At 40.2% G+C, this 19,964-nt stretch overlaps 1 protein-coding gene across 2 annotated transcripts in view; it reads left to right on the plus strand.

Annotated features, from left to right (window-relative positions):
• Positions 1-19,964, plus strand: part of HOOK3 (hook microtubule tethering protein 3) — a 65,519-nt gene that overhangs the window by 36,653 nt on the left and 8,902 nt on the right. For both annotated transcript variants that reach the window (XM_083419887.1, XM_083419888.1), the window contains exons 7-21: positions 176-238; positions 1,300-1,383; positions 2,286-2,449; positions 3,985-4,125; positions 4,972-5,173; positions 6,588-6,698; positions 9,327-9,414; positions 10,155-10,224; positions 10,481-10,621; positions 11,973-12,060; positions 15,265-15,299; positions 15,647-15,729; positions 16,873-16,973; positions 17,391-17,495; positions 19,081-19,152. In XM_083419887.1, the coding sequence (XP_083276013.1) occupies positions 176-238; positions 1,300-1,383; positions 2,286-2,449; positions 3,985-4,125; positions 4,972-5,173; positions 6,588-6,698; positions 9,327-9,414; positions 10,155-10,224; positions 10,481-10,621; positions 11,973-12,060; positions 15,265-15,299; positions 15,647-15,729; positions 16,873-16,973; positions 17,391-17,495; positions 19,081-19,152 (1,548 nt within the window). The remainder of the gene's footprint in view (positions 1-175; positions 239-1,299; positions 1,384-2,285; positions 2,450-3,984; positions 4,126-4,971; positions 5,174-6,587; positions 6,699-9,326; positions 9,415-10,154; positions 10,225-10,480; positions 10,622-11,972; positions 12,061-15,264; positions 15,300-15,646; positions 15,730-16,872; positions 16,974-17,390; positions 17,496-19,080; positions 19,153-19,964) is intronic.

The raw sequence follows: 19,964 nt of genomic DNA on the forward strand, positions 1-19,964 counted from the left end.
CTTGTGAAATCAACTAGTAAAAGTAAGTTATTTTCCTGCTTGCTTGCTTCTGGCTTTCTTTTTTGGGTATATATCTACAAACTCCAAAGTTTCTGAACATTTTAGACTGCCCTGTTTATTAAACGAATAAAAATAAATCTTTTGCTTTTTCTAATCCAGTGTAATCTAATTGCAGTTGATGAGTAAAGAATCTCCAGTCTCTGCTGGAAATGATGCTTACGTTGATCTTGACCGTCAGGTACCTAATGCCAGATGTTTTCTTTCTTTCTTTTTATTAGTGGAACTCAGTATGCAATTTTCTTGGCATATTGTAAATGAGTACAGCTTGGGGGGGTTTTGTTTTGCTTTTTTGAGTTTGTATCTTTTTTTAAAAAAATCAAAGTTAGCAGCATACAACAAATCTGAATCTAATTGTATATAAGCATTATGTGTAGAAACCTGGATGTGAGCCATTTTATTTATAGAATATGGCTGAACGCTGCAACAATTTTAGAAGGAATTGGTAGCTCAGTTAGTAGAGCACATCCTTCGCTGGCAGAATGTCCCAGATTCAATCTGGGATGATTCTACTTTAAAGAGGATCAAGTATCAGGTAAAAAGAAAGGCCTCTGCCTGATACAGTTTTGGACTAGATAGATAAGTTGTGTGACCTGAGGTAAAGTGGCTTGGTATGTTCCTAAATAACCCAGCACACTGTCTCTCCTAGTAAGGATAGAATATCTCCTAGTAAGGATAGGGGTCTATGCAGGTTTTACCTTTAATGTCTATTCCTTGTGTTTTGTTTCCCAGTCTTTTGTGTTGTGTGAAAAAGAGTTAAAGCAAACAATATTCATTTCATGCAACTATAAAGAAAAGTGGTTTTTTTAAAGCTTTATTAACTTTGCATGGTAATATTTTTCTGTAGCGTTCTTAATGTACAGATCGTAGGGCTCAGTGTGAATATGTAAAATACTTCTATTTCTTGTTTACATATAATTAGTGGTCTAACCATGATAGTAGTTGCCCTTTTAAGATGCTGTAACTATGCAAGTTGTTACAGTGGTGCATTGTAATTCCAAAAAATCGTTTGTGTATACGTCTGGTGCTTTCAGACATTTCTCTGCAGCATCTCATAGCCCAAAAAGAAGCAAGGCTTTGTCAGTTTTTTTGCCTTTCTGTGGGAGATTTTGCAGAGAAATGATTAAATGCCTGGTTTCTTTTACTTGTACATGAATGGCTTCTTTGGATCACAGCCTTAGAAAATTATTGCATCATAATCTTTTTAGCAAATGGAAATATATTGTGTTTTAAAAAATACAGTTGAAGAAAACAACAGAAGAACTAAATGAAGCCTTAGCAACCAAAGAAGAAATTTCCCAGAGATGCCATGAACTTGATATGCAGGTAAGCAGACTATTGCACAGTAAATGTAAAATAAGATTTTTTACATTATAAATCTAGGAAATAAAATATTTTTGTATAACATATTACAGATATAATTGTATATTTAAAGTGCATTTCATGATGGTCAATTATGATTTGGCATGGAGTGACTGGGGCAACCCTGTCAGGTGGGTGGCATATAAATAATAAAATTATTATTGTTGGCTTTACATGAAGCAGACTCAAGCTTGTGTGCTCACATCCCACTTCCCTTGTGCTCTCCCTGACTTCTCCTTTCATAGCAAACCAGTCTCCTCAGTTTCGGTATTGCAGCAAATCATTCTTTGTTGCAAAAGAAGAAGTTGGGGAGGAGGGAATATGTGATCTGAACCATGTCTGTGGTGTTCCCATCTGTCCACCCATTACTAGTAGCTTACAGTCTATACCAGTGAATATATTTTAGCCAACTAAGTTTCGCTCAGAGTAGACACACTTAAAATAATGGACCTATGCTAGTTATGTTCATTATTTTCAGTGCATCTACTCAGAGTAGGACTAACATTGGATACAACCATATATATTGTTGGTTCACTTGTATTTGAAGTTGCATTTACTTTCCTTATTGATAAAAGAATTTATCTATGCTCTTCCTGCCTTTGTAAGGCACTATTCTTATTTTTCTTCCTTCATACTCCATTGGTTGTCCCATAGTTGAACTGTTTCAACCCCTGTTTGAGTTGCTAAGTGGGCATAGAGTTATCTTTGGTGTATGCTATGAAAATTACACACATGTACCCTGAAACGATTTCCACCTGATTTTATTGTTAAATATGTAGTTTGATCCTGCACCTCTACATTAGTTTTAAAGACTAAGACATTAGTTTTTAGCTGTACAGTTGTCTGTTGTTGTGTTTTGGTAATAGGTTGCTACACTGCAAGAAGAGAAGAGTAGTTTGCTAGCAGAGAACCAGGTCTTGATGGAACGCCTAAATCAGTCTGATTCCATAGAAGATCCCAACAGCCCAGCGGGCCGTAGACATCTGCAGCTACAGACACAGTTAGAGCAACTCCAAGAGGAAACTTTCAGGTAAAAATTGCATGGTGGTGCAAAGTCCCAGCAGCCACCATGTATTGGAAGATAATGAATTCAGTCCAACTATATTAACTTGTTCAGCTATATTTTAATAACTTCACATTAGGTCATGAGTGGGGAATGTTTTTGGCCTGGCAAGCCAGATCACTATCTGTCCTCACCTCCCTTTCACAAGCTTTGACAGGTGGGTGGGACGATTCACTTTTGAACCATCTGATATCCCACCACCTAAAGTCCTCTACCCAAGGGACTTATGCAATAGGGAACACAGTGGTTTTTCTTCTTTCTTTGGTTTTAGATCACAGATCATGAAAACTTCCACAGTGGTACATAATGTTGACAACAAAAGCAATTGAAATGTTCACTGAAAGCTTGCTATGAATGTTGCATTGAGAACTAGCACAGTTTCACTTTCTAAACTGAAGAAATGAAAGTTGATCAGAAATTCACTTGTATTCCCTCCCATTTGTTAGATTAGGGTAGGCAACCTTCAGACTACAGCCCTAATTAGGTCCAGCGCAGTCCTGATTTCTACTGCAACCTTCTCCAAACCATACCCACCTGTCTCAGACCTGGCATTATTATGTAATTTGTTGAAAGGTAAAGGGCAGGTGGAGGAGGCACAGCTTCCAGTGCATAGTGGGGAGCCGTAAAATACACTTCTGGTTGTACCTTGTACCTTGGCAGGGGAGGCTTGCTGAGAGCAAGAGGGCTGGGATAGACCACTACTGATCTCCCTGTGGGAAATTCTGTAGCCAGTTGATTGCAGCAGAAAAGCTTATTGGGCTGCACTACTGAATTCCCCATGGGACCGATTCTTGAAGGGCCTTGCAATGACATGAGCAGGACACTTTGAAAGCCCCTTGCTCCTTGCAAAGAGTCCTGCTCAGCTCTTTGAAGCCCCAGTAATCAGTGGCATTTCAAAGCACCGTGCAGGGCTCTTTGCAAGGAGTGGCCCACCCAACTCTTATCTGTTCTCTGGCAGGGTGAAGGGGGAGGTAAGGATCTGGCCTGCTGACCAGCTACAGTTCCCTACTCCTGTGCTAGATGGAAGTTTATCAGCTGGACGTGGGCCACAGAGCAAGGCCCCATTATCTCTTTCCTCACTTTAAAGAAAGAAAACTATTTTAAATGCCTCCATGTGAGAGAAAGAAATTCCACACTTTCATGTTATGCTGCTCTGTTTCAATTTTGTGTGCAGCTTGGCCGAATGTGCTGTGTAACTGTGAAGTTTTTACTACAAGATGGCAGTTCCTGATGCAAATAGATCAATTTATATGGCAAAATATATTTTGGGTTGTGAGGTCACTGGAGGACAGAGCTTGAATGAGGCAACTCTGGCACACTATTTTTGGATTTTCAGCCACGGTAATCTAAGAAACAAACAACTCAGTTGTGTCCTATCTATGTTTCTTTGTTTTCAGGTTGCAAAAGAGGAAAATTTGAATCCTGCCTAGGAGCTGCTAAGCATTTTGTGTGTGTTGCCTTATTTATTTGTTTATTCAAAAGAAATCTGTTGTGGTTTACAGATTAGAAGCAGCAAAGGATGATTATCGAATTCGTTGTGAAGAGTTGGAAAAGGAAATTGTAGACTTGCGGCAACAAAATGAAGAATTAACAAACCTGGCTGAAGAAGCTCAGTCTCTGAAGGACGAAATGGATGTATTAAGGTAAGCCAGTTCTCTGCCCATAAGAATGCATAATTCTTCATGGGGCTGATTCTCAAGAACAAAGTTCAGTGATACATTCTATACACAGCTTTCTAAAGGATATACGTTGCCAGATCTGAATAGGCTACACTAGCTTCCTGTCCATTACTGAGACAATTCAGTGTGCTGGTTTTAAACTTTAAAGCCCTAAATGGCTTAGGAACAGGCTGTCTAACAGCTTGCCTCTGTCTGTAGAAGAAGAATATCCCGCTTGATATCCCGCTTTATCACTACCCCAAGGAGTCTCAAAGCGGCTAACATGCTCCTTTCCCTCCCTCCCTCACAACAAACACTCTGTGAGGTGAGTGGGGCTGAGAGACTTCAGAGAAGTGTGACTAGCCCAAGGTCACCCAGCAGCTGCATGTGGAGGAGCGGAGATGCGAACCCGGTTCCCCAGATTACGAGTCTGTTACTCTTAACCACTACACCACACTGGCTGTATGACTCCCTCAACATTTAAGATCTGCCTCAATGTCCTCCCAGCATCTCAACTAAGGCTGGTGGTGTGATAACTGAGACAGGGCATATTCAGATGTGTCTTTTGCTTCTAGAATTCCCAGAGAGATTGCCTGGTGCAATCATTTCCCTCCTTTTCTGACAGGTGAAAATATCTTTGTTTGTCCCTTTCTTTTTGATTACTTGATTTTATATTATGCTGGAATTCTGTTGTTATTTTGTAGTATGCTTACTTTTTAAATAATTCTTTCTAAGAGCTTTGGCCGAGCAGCCGCTAATAAACACTTACATTAAAACACATTCAGTAAAGGTTTTCCACCTATGGAGTCTGTGCAACATCCCTCCCTCCAGGCATTCATCTGACAAAGTGGACAAGTTAGAAGGCCAGGTGGAATCATACAAAAAGAAGTTGGAAGACCTTGGAGATCTACGGCGGCAAGTGAAGCTCTTGGAGGAGAAGAACACAATGTACATGCAAAACACTGTCAGCTTAGAAGAAGAGTTGAGGAAAGCCAATGCAGCCCGCAGTCAGCTGGAAACGTACAAGAGACAGGTGAGCACAGGAGTGAGTGAAATTGGAGCCAGTACATTTCCCATTACTTGTAAATCGCTTTATGCCAGTCACCTTACAATTTCTTCTGTTCCTCAGCCAAGCCAGTGACCAAAAAATCCCTCATGCAGTTTTTCCACAGAAATGCTTTAAAACACTATTCCAAATTTCATAAAATCCATGTGATATTTTGGATTGAGAGTTGGACTTGGACTAGGGATGATTAGGTTTATATTCCCACAGCTACAAAACTCACTTGGCGACTGCTATTTTTAAAGGATCAAGTCTTAGAAGTGAACTTAGAAATAGTGGTGAATTTGTTAACAAGTAAAAACTAGAAGAAAAGCAATCCCTGTCATTAACAGATGTGTTTGATAGAATCTGGTCAACTATAATTATGATTAAAATGGCACATTTTAGATGAGTGTGTAATGAACAGCCAATAGTTTTTCAAATGACGGTCATTATTTATAATGTTTTGAAATTATAAATATAAAATATAGTGCCTTTTGTTGTAATTAAATTCTTTTGTACAAACGTTTTCAGTTGAATCAATATTTTAATTGTTTTAAAAGTAAAATGGGGAAGGGAGTTAAAATGGGTTATTTATAGGGCGCTTGGGGCCCTTGGTCCAAAAAAAGGCTTCCAATTACCACATTTTGGTTTAGTTTTATCCTTCGTTGCAAAATCATCCACCTGATATTTCTCCATGTATCTGAGGAAACAACAGCTTTGTCTTTCTTAAGAGTCCCTGATAGGGCAGAACAAATACTGCATTTATTTTATATATCTGGTATAATAACCAGAAAAGCAAGTCATACTCTGAGACATTGTGTTGAAGAGAGTGAATTGAGATTCAGCTGCATTAATGTAGCTGTGTTATGGAGGAAGTTGTGAGATATCAGTAGCAGTCTGCTTACACCTTTGGGTAATTAATTCTGCAGGAGACAGCAGCTGGACACCAGTTTCATTTCCATTAATACTTGCTTCTCCATATCTACTGATATTACCACCAGTAAAACAACAGATTGAGTAGTAATTGTATTTATCTCAGTTTAGCGATTTCAGTATTTGAAAATGGAAGGCAGCTATGATTGCCACTGAGTGAAAATCGACCATTGATACAGCTCCCTTATCAGCTGGTTCGTTTCAATGAATCATAGTAAAGTTTACCAGTTTAGGGTGCGATATAAAGCTAATCTGCACTTAACTGAATCAGAAGCAAAACTTTCTTAGCTTGTCGTTACTGCATCCGAGGAAGATTGCAGCGGGGACTGCACAAGTCCAAGACTCACCTGGGCTCATTCTTGTAACAATAAACATTTTTTTATTGTTGCAAATGAACGTGCCATTGGCTCTTACGATGATTCATACATTTTTGTGTTATTGGTGATGTGATCCCTTCTTGCTCTTACAGGTAGTTGAACTCCAGAATAGATTGTCTGAAGAATCCAAGAAAGCAGACAAATTAGAATTTGAGTACAAGATGCTGAAAGAAAAAGTAGACAGTCTGCAAAAAGAAAAAGATGTATGTATCTAAATGTTGCTTTTTCATCCTTGATAGAAGCAACTTTATTAACTCTTATCTCTTAAAAGAGTTGGTTTTTGATGTTGTCCCCTTATAAATCCTAGGTTAAATGTCCTTTTCTGTGCTGTAATGTAGTAGATTTCTGGAGTGCTTCTAAAAGCCTCTTCCAGCTCTTCTATTGGTTTCCTGCCTTCTTTATCTTTGTCTACCTTCTTTGACCTCTCCTTCTCTAAGTCTCATAACAGTTCCTAGTAACTTCTTTTAACTACTGCAACTGATCATGTTGTCTCACTTTCTGCGTGGTTTTCTACAAGGCTCCATCGCTGTTTCACATGTCAGTTCATATGTAATGCCAAAACATGGTTTACCCTGTCTATGGGTTGAGCTTGCATGCTGTTCGCTCTCTCACTCCACAGTTTATTTGTATGTTTAGAAGGCCTGTGGAAGCCATGGTTTGCCATAAACCAAATAACTTCGCAGTTCAGACAGGGATGAAAGAGCATTGTGAGCACAGGGCTCTTTCTTGTTGGCATAAAGCCATAGCTTGGAGTTACATGTCAACCAACCCATGGTGTCTGTTGGTGCTTGCATTTTCATCTGTGGTTTTCGGTTTATGCAAATAATTCCCAGATCAACTTTCTCATATCTGACTTTTTGTCTTCCATGTGATTGTTTGACGTATTATGTTTCCTTCTGGATGTGGGTATCTCCCATCTCAGATTTAATGTGGTGAAAATTGAAATGTTCACTGTCTACCTTAATCTTCCTCTATCCTATGCTTTTCCATCACTGTTTGTGATGCATTTATCTTTCTTGTTTACCAGAAATATAGTTAGTTAGCTCATCTCTGCATTCTTTTTGACACACTTTCAGGCAATGCCCCAGAGCTGACATTTTCTCCTGCCACTTTCACTATCTTTTAAAAACTTCAGAATACCTTTCACAAAACATCCTAACACTAAGGTCATTGTACTCTTCTATTTAAAACTGCTTCTATACTTCGATGCTCTGTTGACAAAGTGCATAAAATAAACTTGAAAAAGCTTTCAGTGTGCAGGGAGAAAATGGATTTGGCTGTAACACCAGAGCCAGCTCAGCTGTCATCAACACTGCTTTTCCCTTCTTCAGATGATATACAGGAGTAGTTGCACAGCCTTAGGTAGAAAAGCCCTTATTTCATTAACTAGAGCAGGGTCTGTGGAGAAAAGGAGGTTTCTCTGTACATCAACATCTTCCTCTTAGTCTACTTGTTAAAGACCTGGGTCACTTTCCATCTTCATCTCTTCGGCTTGGCACAAGTTTACCCTTTCCTGCTGCACATATTTTCTCTCAACATCTGTGTTCGTTGCTTTTCCTCCCTGCTACTGTCTGTCTCGTCCTCGCCTTCCCTATGCTTGGAGGCACCTCTCTGCCTCTCCAGCCTAATGCTGTCTCTCCTTCCTCCCACAATTGCAACTGCTGTGTCAAAGCCTTATCTTGGTTCTTGCTTCATCGTTGTCTGCTTCCTAGGTAGAAATTAAACCTCTTTTCAATGTATTTCAGCATGATTCCTTTTTTGTTGTTTATTGTTGAGGGCCCTGCTGCCACCATAGTGTAGACCTGACTCGGCCATTTCTGAACCTACATACCATTCATACATTGAAAACATAAAACATATATTAATTTCAGGTTCTAAAGGGCCAAGCATTCTAGAGCAGTGGCTGTCTAGCTTTTTACATTCAAATACATTACTAAGTATATGTTAGAACACTGAGATATGGCTGAAAATGGCAGCCCCTTGCCAAGTTTCTTCCCCAGCCCTTCAATCCTCCCTCCACTAACAACTAGTTCAACTTGTCTGGCCCTGACGCTGTTATGTTGTGCATTTTGCTGCATCACTCCATTTCATAGGTTGACAGCGGGCAAGGAAATGCACATTGTAATGATGTTGGAACACTGACAAAAATTGAACTAGTTGCTATGGAACTCTTGGTTTTGGCAACAACCCCTTGTTCAATGTAAAAGAGGGTTTGACTGGAGGTGGTGGTCTGTTGGGACAGTGTGTGCAAACATTCAATTAATATATAGCAGGGGGAGGTCTTTGTCTTCTTTCTGTTTAGTAGATGGAGCTCTAAACTGCTAGGCACGCAGGCATTATTGCTCTGGGGGTCACAAGGAGTTAATGCCTTTCTGCTTTAAAGCAATGCTGCTGATGTCCCCCAAAAAGTGGCATGGGGAATATATCAGATACTTCTTCACTGCATTACCTTGCCTGTTTTCCTTCCCCATAACTTTCTGGAATTGCTAATACAATTTTCCAGTTAGTGCAAGGAACTATTTGACAGTTGGCACTGGCATTTTCCCTGTGCTGTTCAAAGCCCTGCATGATGTTGATGGGTTTGAGATTCCACAAGTCTGTGGAGTCTGGATATATTTACCTACTGCATAATAGGCCCTTTCAGAAGACAAACTAGCAGATATTTCATTTCATTTCTTTTAGTTTTGTTTTGAAGTTCTTCACATGGAAGACTTTTTTTGGATACATAGATGATTAAAATCCTGACATGCGATGGTAGCCATTTTAGCAGTGCTTCATGAGTTGACTTGTAGAATTGTCACATATTTATCTATGTTTTTCTTGTTATGTAGCGGTTAAGAACGGAGAGAGATTCCCTGAAAGAAACCATTGAAGAGATTCGATGTGTACAAGCACAAGAGGGGCAGCTTACTACTTCAGGTAAAGAAAATCAAGATGATGAGATTTCACCTAAAACATCATGTAGAGAGTGTGGTGTGTGAAATATAAGATTTTGTTGTGGCATTTCAGGGAGTAGGTTGGTGCTGTTATTTATGAGTATATTTTAATAATCTGTGTGCCCCAAGTTAGTATCCTTTGCTGGGTCTCTTTTCCATTAATATTCCTTTATTGCTCTTCCCACATTTTGGTTTATATTACATGGAATAAATAAATTGGTTGACGTTGCCAGAGAAGAGGGTCATTTGCTTTATGGTCCTACGGTGCAAAAGTAGGTTCCTTCCATATGGAAGATAAAACATGCAGGGAGGGAGGAATGCTCTGTTTTTTTCAGAGCATTTGAATTCTAGAGAATTGGAAGATCAGACTTGTTTCTCACAATATCATAAAAATGTCACAGTGGTTTGTTTCATAGGTCATAAAAGGTGTATCAATCTATTGAAATATAGTTCATTTGCCTGTTCATCTGGAGCAATCCTGCAAGGGTGCATGCGGATTCAGCAATTTGAGCTCAAAATGCCGTAATTCGGAATTCTTGTCAAGCACCTGGGTTTCATTAATCAAAATGAAGTTATAGATTATATCAGTTACATTTTAAGTCTTTCTTTTGTAGCATGAAAGTTGGAATATGCGTAGAAATACATTTGAAATAATTTATTTCTGTCACATCCTAGATTAGCCCTACATGATCTAAGCATTTTCTTTTTCACTCTTTAAAATAGGATTGTTGCCCCTGGGAGGTCAGGAATCTTCTGACAGTTTAGCAGCTGAAATTAGTACCCCTGAAATCAAGTAAGTCTGAATTATATGATCCTCTTTATGTCAGGATGTATAGGTATGCATTTAGCATTGTATTTCATTAATGTTTTCATTAGTAGTAAGAGAAGCTGTTGTTATCAGTCTCCACTCAGTTTATAATGTTCCCTCCCCCCGATGTTTGGTAAGGCAGTTCTTAAAAAACTGTTCTTTCTGTGTTAATGTTACTGATGTGTTCTTCTGAGTCCCATTGCTGAATTTCTAATCCTGGCTCTCATCTTGTTTATTCAAGGGAAAAACTCATTCGCCTTCAACATGAAAACAAGATACTAAAGTTGAACCAAGAAGGATCTGATAATGAAAAAATTGCCTTGTTACAGAGCCTTCTGGATGATGCTAATCTCCGAAAGAATGAATTGGAGACTGAGAACAGGTAAGAAAGGGCTGTTTTCCCTTCAAAATGGGGCCACGTTCCTCTTTTCTTCAGTTCTACTTGCCCTGTGACAAAGGTTATGGGCTCTCTAATAGCTTTATCTTTCACTGATCATATGACAGGACAAAAGTTCTGTTTCTGCAGTGAATTCCACAGTATTTTAAGGGGAGATACATGTACCCATGGTAAGCATGATAATATTTGAAAGGAAGAAGAATGTACTTTTTGAAGAAGGCCATTGTATCTGCAGATATTTGGTAAACACACTTACAAGCCGCAGCTGACCCCGGGATATATTTATTGCATGTTTAAAGATCTTTGTGTGCCCCCTTCATATGCTGCTGTGTTCATCCTGGGAGACACCTATCGCATACACCTGCGTTTGTATTGTGTAATGCATTCCTAAATCTGTACAAAATGCAAAAAGACCCATGTTTGAAGTGAAGGTCTTAGGGAAGTCTTAGACACATGCTGTATGTTTTTAAAGGTAGCTTTAAAATTCTTCAGGCTTGAAGACCCAGTTTCTCCTTTCTTTTCTCCATTCCACAAAAGATCATACTCTCTGGTGAAATTATGCTTCTAAACTGGGGCTCTAGGAAGTCTTCTAGCCACAAGCTTTATCCCTGGTGGTTCAAAGGCATGCCTTGCCAAGCTCTGCTTTCTTGCAGTCTGAGACAATGGGATTCTAGAAAAGTTTTGATGTCAGAGGGATTTTTTTTATACTGTGTTAATATTTTCTTATTGATTTTCCTTTGGAAGCAGCTTGCAAGGTGCTGTATTCAGCAAGAGATGGCAATCAATATTGTTCTTTTAGCTGCCCTTTAATTCATCACACTATAAAGTTTGTTTATTGTCAGTTCCCCATTTGGTTGGAATGACAGAGTGGGTCTTATCTGTTGCCATGCCCTGACTTTGGAATTCCCTGCCAACAGAAACCTCTTTTTCTGTTTTTTTTCTTTTTTTCTTTTCTTTTTTTTTTCTTTTTCTTTTTTTTTTTTTTTGCTGCCTCCTTTTTGGCCTGCCACCTTAGCGTTAAGGCCTTTGGCCTTGTTATAATTGCTTGTCTATTAGATTTTTATTGCTATGTTTAACTTCTTCAATTGCTACCTTACTCTTTTTCACATGTTTTATGATTTCTATTAGCCACCTTGAAATGCACAAGGAAAGGTGAGGCTATCAGTGTGTTTAAAAATAATACTTTGTGCCACTTGTTCAAATGCTGTATGAATTGCACACTGAATTGTAAACAAAATTGGGCGACTATGGTTTTCTGTTCTTTTTAAGGAGAATAAATAAGACTTAATAGTTGTGTCTGAGAAGAAAGTGATGTTTTTCTTCTTATTATTTCTAGGCTCGTAAATCAGAGACTGCTTGAAGTACAATCTCAGGTTGAAGAACTGCAGAAATCCTTACAGGAGCAAGGTTTAAAAACAGAAGATGTAAGTGGAAAAAGACAAACTTCTTGCAATCAGTTTATAATAATGCTGACTTTTCCAGCGTCTGGTATTCTAACTCAACCGACTTTAAATTTTCTGCAAAGCTTCATTTGCTTTCACATGTAAAAATAAAATAATGTGATTCCCTGGTTCTAACTATTTTTAAATGGGAGCAGAGTTCCCAGTTTCAGAGAAGAAGCTTCCTGCTGGCAAGTCTAGTCAATATGCAGCAACTGAGTTGATCATCTGTTTGGTGTGTTCACTGTACAGGACCACCATGTAAACACTAAATCATAGCTGGCTGACTTGTGGACCTCCACAAGGCATTGTAGAACTACAGTTTGCATCATCTGTGGCACAATGAGTCAGTGTGTCTGGCTGTTGACAAGAAGTTTGTTGGTTCGAGCCCACCCAGAGATGGTTGTGGGCAGGATATTCCTTCATTGCAGGGGGTTGGACTAGATGACCCTCAGGGTCCCTTCCCACTCTGAGTCTTTGGAGTTGTGATTCAGCAATAGCTGGAGGCCCACAGATTAGCAGCCCATGCTCTTAAAAGCATTCAACAAAGTGTGCCAGTTTTTTACTTTTCCTTGGATGTATATGCTGTACAACCGCAGCCACTTTTGAATGGGGGGGGGAGGGGGGAGATTTGCATTTTGTATCATTGTTAGGTGGGCTGCCATTCACCTCATCTAATTACTTCTGGTTGCTTTCGCATGTAGTCCTTACGGTGACCTCAGCCACCATCTTTTGAAAGCTTAGGTCGAGTTGATATTCGTGTATGTGTTTTATTGAAAGATGTCTCGTTGCAGCATTTGTGTTTGAATTAGAGCACTTATTCATATACTTGAAACGGGTTTGTGCTAGCTTTCCACAGCTCTCTAGAGGATGAGACAGGAGGAAGAGACCTTAGAGAGCAGAGAGAGAAGAAAATGTGCATGCTCTGAGAATGCCTTGCTTTAAATGTGTTCTCTTCAAAAGATACTAAGTAGTTTATTCTGTTGGCTGCTGTTTGCTTCGTACTAATCTGTTGCCTCTGTCTCTCGGCACGGGTTTCTGCTGAAGGCTATTGTGAGTATGGCTTCCTATTTACTTCAATCTGCTCTTAATCAGTCAATGCCGATTCGTGGCTCTCTTTTTTTCTTTTTAAGAGAAACGTAAATGGATAAAGTTTTTGTTCTTATTCATGTTATGTTTCACGCTTTCTACATGTTGTGCACCTGTGGCTTAGCAGAACCTTAGGGGCGTGCATCTCCCAAATATTTTTATGTGTGTTGTCGTCATGGCAATGCTTCAGCTGCGTTTGTTGCATGCTTCCTTAGACACAGGTGACGAAGTTTGCAAGTACTGCAATCAGCCACAATTTCAGTTATTTAATTTGTAGTTAATGCTTTTACACTATTTTCATGTAGGTCTTTCCATGCAGGACTGAGCCACATTAAAATTTACATTTATTGTGGTGTTCTCACATTGTTCTTATGACAAAAATAATGACATGGGCTAGAAATCCCTTGTTTCTTAAATAGGGGTGCCTTAATATTTTATAACATTCCTAAATGAACACACTTCTGTGTAGGAATTGGCATGAAACCCATGTATGAATCAGCTGCACCTTCTGAAGAGGAGGGCATTGGAGATCATCACTGCTCCTTTGCAAATGTTGCACATGGCAATGTACATGTCAATTGCATATACAAGATTTTTACACGAGACTTTCAATATGCTCATCAGAACCTAGCTATACCTTTTTGAACAATTTGAAAGTGGTTTTAACAAATTTATGTACTATGCATCCTTATATATTTAGAAAGCAAAAAATTTCCATACTTGGTCAGGTTAGTGCATTTAGATCAACGCTGCGCATATGCTATGAGCCTTGTCTGAATAGGGCTACATTGCATGTATGTAGCAGCTATGGTTTTGACTTGAGTGGCACTGGTTAACTTCCTCGCCCTTATCTCATTTTTTTTACAAAGTCGCTGAGGGTAGTAGCTGTCTGACAATTGACAAAATTGCTGCCAGAACAGAGCAGCCACATGCCCAGCCTGTAACATAGCATGCCCAATGCAGCTGTGGGTCAGTTCATGCAGCAGGCACTAAATGAGACCATTCTGCCTGGCTACGCATACAGCTTGGAGGGTACCACTACTTTTCACTGACCTTCCGACAGCTTCAAGGATTCTTTCATCTTTCGAGGTGGGTGAGTGAACAGGTAGCTGCTACAGATGGAATGGGTCACGTAGGACCTTGCTTAGGGGCTGCTGTGTGAACTGGACTCGAAATGAATTTATTGATGCACATTACATTGTACATGAGCGGTACAAAGCAGAACAACCTTAACCTTTTTTAAAAAAGCATTTTGTTAAATTGTAAAAATGTTAGTTCTGCCCATAAAATATATCTATATGCTAATGTTGGCAACAAAACCCAGTGGTGGTAGTAGTAGTAGTAGTAGTAATAATAATAATAATAATAATAATAATAATAAATTTATTTATACCCCGCCCATCTGGCTGGATTTCCCCAGCCACTCTGGGCGGCTTCCAACAAAACACTAAAATACAATAACCTATTAAACATTAAAAGCTTCCCTAAACAGGGCTGCCTTCAGATGTCTTCTAAAAGTTTGCTAGTTATTTTTCTCTTTGGCATCTGGTGGGAGAGCGTTCCACAGGGCGGGCGCCACTACCGAGAAGGCCCTCTGCCTGGTTCCCTGTAACTTGGCTTCTCACAGTGAGGGAACCGCCAGAAGGCCCTCGGTGCTGGACCTCAGTGTCCAGGCAGAACGATGGAGGTGGAGATGCTCCTTCAGGTATACAGGACTGAGGCCGTTTAGGGCTTTACAGGTCAGCACCAACACTTTGAATTGTGCTCATGGTGCACTTTGGTCAGAGAAAAGCTACTTTTGGGAGGGGGGGGTGATATTTGGTATAAGAGCAGGTGGTCCTTAACCTTTCCCTGCTCCAATTCTCACCCCTCCCCTGGTGGGATTCCAGGTTTATATTTGTTTTTCCTTGCTTTCACATGTCTTGCACTGTGAGAAGAAATAAACTTAAGAGGGTCCAGCTGAAAAGTATTAAGTACCTGAGGCTGCCCATTTAGGCTTTGTTGCACATATTTGCTTTAACTTTTTGTTCTACCCTCAGTTTTCAAATCTATGCCACAATGAATGCTTCAAATAACACTTTTTGTTTCTTTTGTTTTTAGTCAGTCATTCTGAAAAAGAAGCTTGATGAACATCTGTAAGTAGTAAAATGTTTTCTACTTCTTATGTAAGAATAGTAAAACAATTATTCTTATCCCAGGCAGCACAGTTAGGAGTGAACCAGCTAAAGATGGTTTATACATTGAGCATTTAAAAGCTATTTTTAGATCCTAACCCTAAATATTTTTATTGAAAAGTTAGTACCACCAGTTCAGGGTATCTTGGGACTGTATTGCTAGCTTAATGAATTTTACCGATAGGGATCAGGTGGCATATATTTTGTTAAATTTGACAGAAGTTTTAGAGTGTTATTCTGAAATAGGAATTTTCCAGGGAAAAGTAGTTCAGCAACCGGTCATACTCTGGCTCTATCTTTTTTAATAGTGAAAAGCTGCATGAAGCTAATAATGAGCTTCAGAAGAAGCGAGCTATCATTGAAGAGTTAGAGCCTCGATATAACAACAGTTGTAAGTAGTTTTATATTTTGCCTCATAACTGATTTTTATTGTTACAATCGTAAAAACACTTCTTTCAAAACACAAATAAATGTCTTAACACACCTAATTTAGGACTCTGCATTTGGGTTTTTTTACAACACAGCATCTAGTTGTTTTCCTTTAAATCAGCTAAACCCTGATAATTGGCTCTTTTCTTCTTTTAGATAACAAGAGTATTGTATGTTTGTAACTGACACTCACTCTAAATGGCAGAAATGGAATAGTCTGGCATAGGTAGCCTCTACTTGTATTATATACCACCACTGTGTGGAGACAGGTAATTAAAAAACAAAAAAACACAGGTTGCAAGGCTGTCCCAAGACATTTTGCTGCCTGTAGCGAAACAGCAAATGATATCCCCTAACTCCCCCACCTCCCAAAAGAAATTGAGTCAAGGATCATGGTATGTAAGATTGCCCATATCATTTTGGCACTTGATGCAAAAAATCCCACAAACACCTCTCCCAGGGAGTATAAATAAATAAAGAACATTTTGCTGCCCCTTAATTACACCTCAGATCTTCTGCTTGAGGTAGACACTGCGCTCTCCTTGCCATGAACATTCCCAATACATATGCCAGAATTAGGCTTGTCAACATCTTGGTTTTGAGTACCCTGTCCAGCCTCGGAAATCCATTTGCACAACATCATTTAAATGGTGTACTAAACTCCCTAACAGCAGTTTAATTGCATATGGGTTCATGGTCCTTGAAGAACTCGCGATAAAAAACGTCCACACAAATGAAACCCAAAGGAAGAGGAGGACACAAGGTTTGCTGTACTCTGCTGCCAAGTTTTCCTCTGCATCTCCATTGTTACACTGGATGGAGGGGTTTCAACCTCCCCACCCAGAGCGTGTGTGTGTGTGTGTGTGTGTAGGTATATATATAGAGAGAGCTGTCTGACTTGAACATCATGTTTATGTGCAATGGGTGGGGGTGGGGGGGTTGTTCTGGGGGGAGGGTGTTTACAAGTCAGCAATCTTCCCTGTCAAAGGGATTGGATTTCCATTTTCAAATATTCTTAATAGCCCTGTCTTTTCAAACGTACTTTAAAAAGTGTTCCTATAAGCTGTCAGCAATATCTGAAATGTGACATCTTCTCCCAATAAAGCTCTCAAAATAGAAGAGTTGCAGGAAGCTTTGCGTAAAAAAGAAGAAGAAATGAAGCAAATGGAGGAAAGATACAAGAAATACTTGGAAAAGGCTAAAAGTGTGAGTATCTTCTGTTCTCCGCCACGTTCCTTAGAGGGCTGAGACTTGTCCTCCCTCTGTAGCCTCACAAAATTATCAATTGGAATTAACAATATGCCAATACCAAGAATGAGTTAGATTGTGTTTTTATATATATATATATTTAACTCTGCCAACTCTGTGTATCATGTTAAGGATCCATAGCGCAGTTGGTAGAATGCATATTTTGCATTCGGAAGGTTCCCAGGTTCTCTAGCATCTCAACCTAAAGGAATTGAGATGTAGATGATGGGAAAGACATCTGTCTGTCTTGAGACCCTGCGGAGTCACTTCCAAGGATAACAGAGAATGCTAGGATAGATGGGGAAATAGTGTGACCCAGGAGAAGGCATTTTCCTGCGTTCTTACTTTGTGCTGTATGGTTCTTGCCCCTTGCAGGTGATCCGTACTTTAGATCCCAAACAGAACCAAGGGTCGGCACCTGAGATTCAGGCACTGAAGAATCAGCTGCAAGAACGTGACAGGATGTTCCATTCTTTAGAGGTAACTTATGCTGGGCTAGCCTAAATTGTTTTGAGTTTGACACTGGGCAGGATTCAACCAACAAGTCCCGCCAATGGAAGCCTGTACTTGTGCAGTGGGGCTTCCGCCCCCCGCCCCCCCCCCCGCCCTTCAAAATTGACTTGTTTCAGAAGCTGAAAAGCTTGCACCGATGGAACGACTGCCATGGGGCTACATTGAATTTCCCCCACTGTATTTTTACTCGGTTGTATCCTACCCTGAGACCTTATTGCCAAGGGTGGGTAAGACATCTGTAATAAATAGCAGGACAGTGGAACCTCGCTTTTCGAACATAATCCATTCTGGAAGACCATTCCACTTCTGAAATGTTCAAAAACTGAGGATCAATGGACGGTTGGCAAACTCCATTGAAAAAATGGAAAAACACGCAGCAGAAGCCATTCAAAAACTGAAGCAATTACTTCCAGGTTTACGGCGTTTGGGTTCCGAATCGTTCGTCAATGGAGATGTTCGAGAACCGAGGTTCTACTGTAGTGGTAACTTGCAGATCAGTTCTATGCGTGTTTTCTCAGAAGCAAGTTCCACTGATTTTCCAACTGGCTTATCCTCGGGCAAGAAAGCAATCCTGTCCCTCCCCTGATGGATGAGGGCGAGATTTGCATTGTGAGCAGCTGCCTCTTCATCACAGAGAGGAATATTGCCAGTCAGAGGGACTTCTCCTCTGCGTCGGAGGTCCCAGCTTTGCCCAGGCAGGCAGAAAGCCACCACTAGCAGATCTCCTTCCAGTGGTAGCACTTGGAGTGCCAAAAAAGGGAGGTGCAATGCTTGCAGCTCTGGAACTGGCATAATGAACGATCACAAGAAACTGCTTCCTCACACGCCCACCTCCACTCACAAACCTTTTGCCCTGGTTGGTGTGAGTGTCAGAGCTCCAGATGCAGCAGGAGATCTGCCACTTCATTCTTTCCTGGCCCCAAGTTAGGATTGCTCTATCCTTCTGCATAGAATTGCTGCACTGTTGGCAATTATATTGTGCTCCTGAATGTTCACTGTTGGGTTAAGTTTTCATCCTGGGCTCCTGATTTGAAGTAAAAACAGGCAGCCATGCACCATGTAAAGGTAAAAGGTAAAGGACCCCTGGACGGTTAAGTCCAGTCAAAGGCGACTATGGTGTTGCGGCGCTCATCTCGCTTTCAGGCCGAGGGAGCCAGAGTTTGTCCACAGACAGCTTTCTGGGTCATGTGGCTAAACCGCTTCTGGTGCAACGAGACACCGTGATGGAAACCAGAGCACATGGAAACGCTGTTTGCCTTCCCGCCACAGTGGTACCTGTTTTTCTACTTGCACTGGTGTGCTTTTGAACTGCTAGGTAGGCAAGAGCTGAGACAAAGTAACGGGAGCTCACCCCGTTGCACCATGTGGTCACCAATTGAAAATGCTATTTTTATGATGGCTCTAATGACGTGAGGTGTCTGTGGCCTCCAGCACATGTTGCTACAACTAATGGGGAGTAAAATTCATGCACTTGGACCTGCAATGCTGCATAAATACCTTTAGCACGAATGCCAAATAATCAAAAGCTCTTGATAATGCTTTTCTTAATTAGAAAGAATACGAGAAAACGAAAACTCAAAGAGATATGGAGGAGAAATACCTTGTCAGTGCCTGGTACAATATGGTAAGTAGTCCAAAGTGAAAATAAACACTCAGATATGACTTGTGTTTGTAATAGGTTTTCCTGAACAAGGATGACTCTCAAACCTGAGAGTGTTAAGTGCAGGGGTGTCGATTTGATTACCATAGAGATTTGTAGTTTGTGGTATGTTTTTACTCTTTGCTGCTTCAGGATTTTTAAAATGCCACCTAAATACTACTTTTCATCCCTCCTTCTGATTAGTAGATCAGTTGCAGGTGTAAGCTAGAGGAATTTTTAAAATTATTTCCATAACATGACTCATCCTTCTGTGGCTTCTGTATCCAGGCCTATTTCTTTCAGCTGTCTCATTATCATTGTCAAACATAGTTCAAAAACCCTTCTAAATGGCTGGCTGATTTTGCCTGAAACAGCAGGGTACAAAATCTAGCTTCCTGAGAATCTCAGTTTTCATTTTTTTAAAAGAGCTTTTTTTCTATATTTCTTGGCTCTGAAGATGCACCTGAAAGTACGTCAGCTATGAGCCTAATAAAATTTCAGGGGCCTCAATAAGATTTCCGGTCATTGTAGGGTAAGGTGTATGTGCCATACATACTTTCCTGTATGTACATATAGATGTCTAAAACCACCTCCTGCTTTGCACGCAGACAGGACAGACACATGCATAAATACACATTTGCTGCCCCATGTCCAGCTTAGCTGTTGGGTGGGCAAAGGCAACTTTCTGTGAGATTTAAACAAGTATTCAGCAGCACACAGCAAAGCTAAGGTGGAAACCTTTGGAAAAAAATGGTGTTCACGGTGTCCCTGTGCTGCGTTACGTGCCTTTTATGAGC

Source organism: Podarcis tiliguerta (genome assembly GCF_965153285.1).
Source record: "Podarcis tiliguerta genome assembly, chromosome: 17".
In the NCBI taxonomy this organism is placed as follows: domain Eukaryota; kingdom Metazoa; phylum Chordata; class Lepidosauria; order Squamata; family Lacertidae; genus Podarcis; species Podarcis tiliguerta.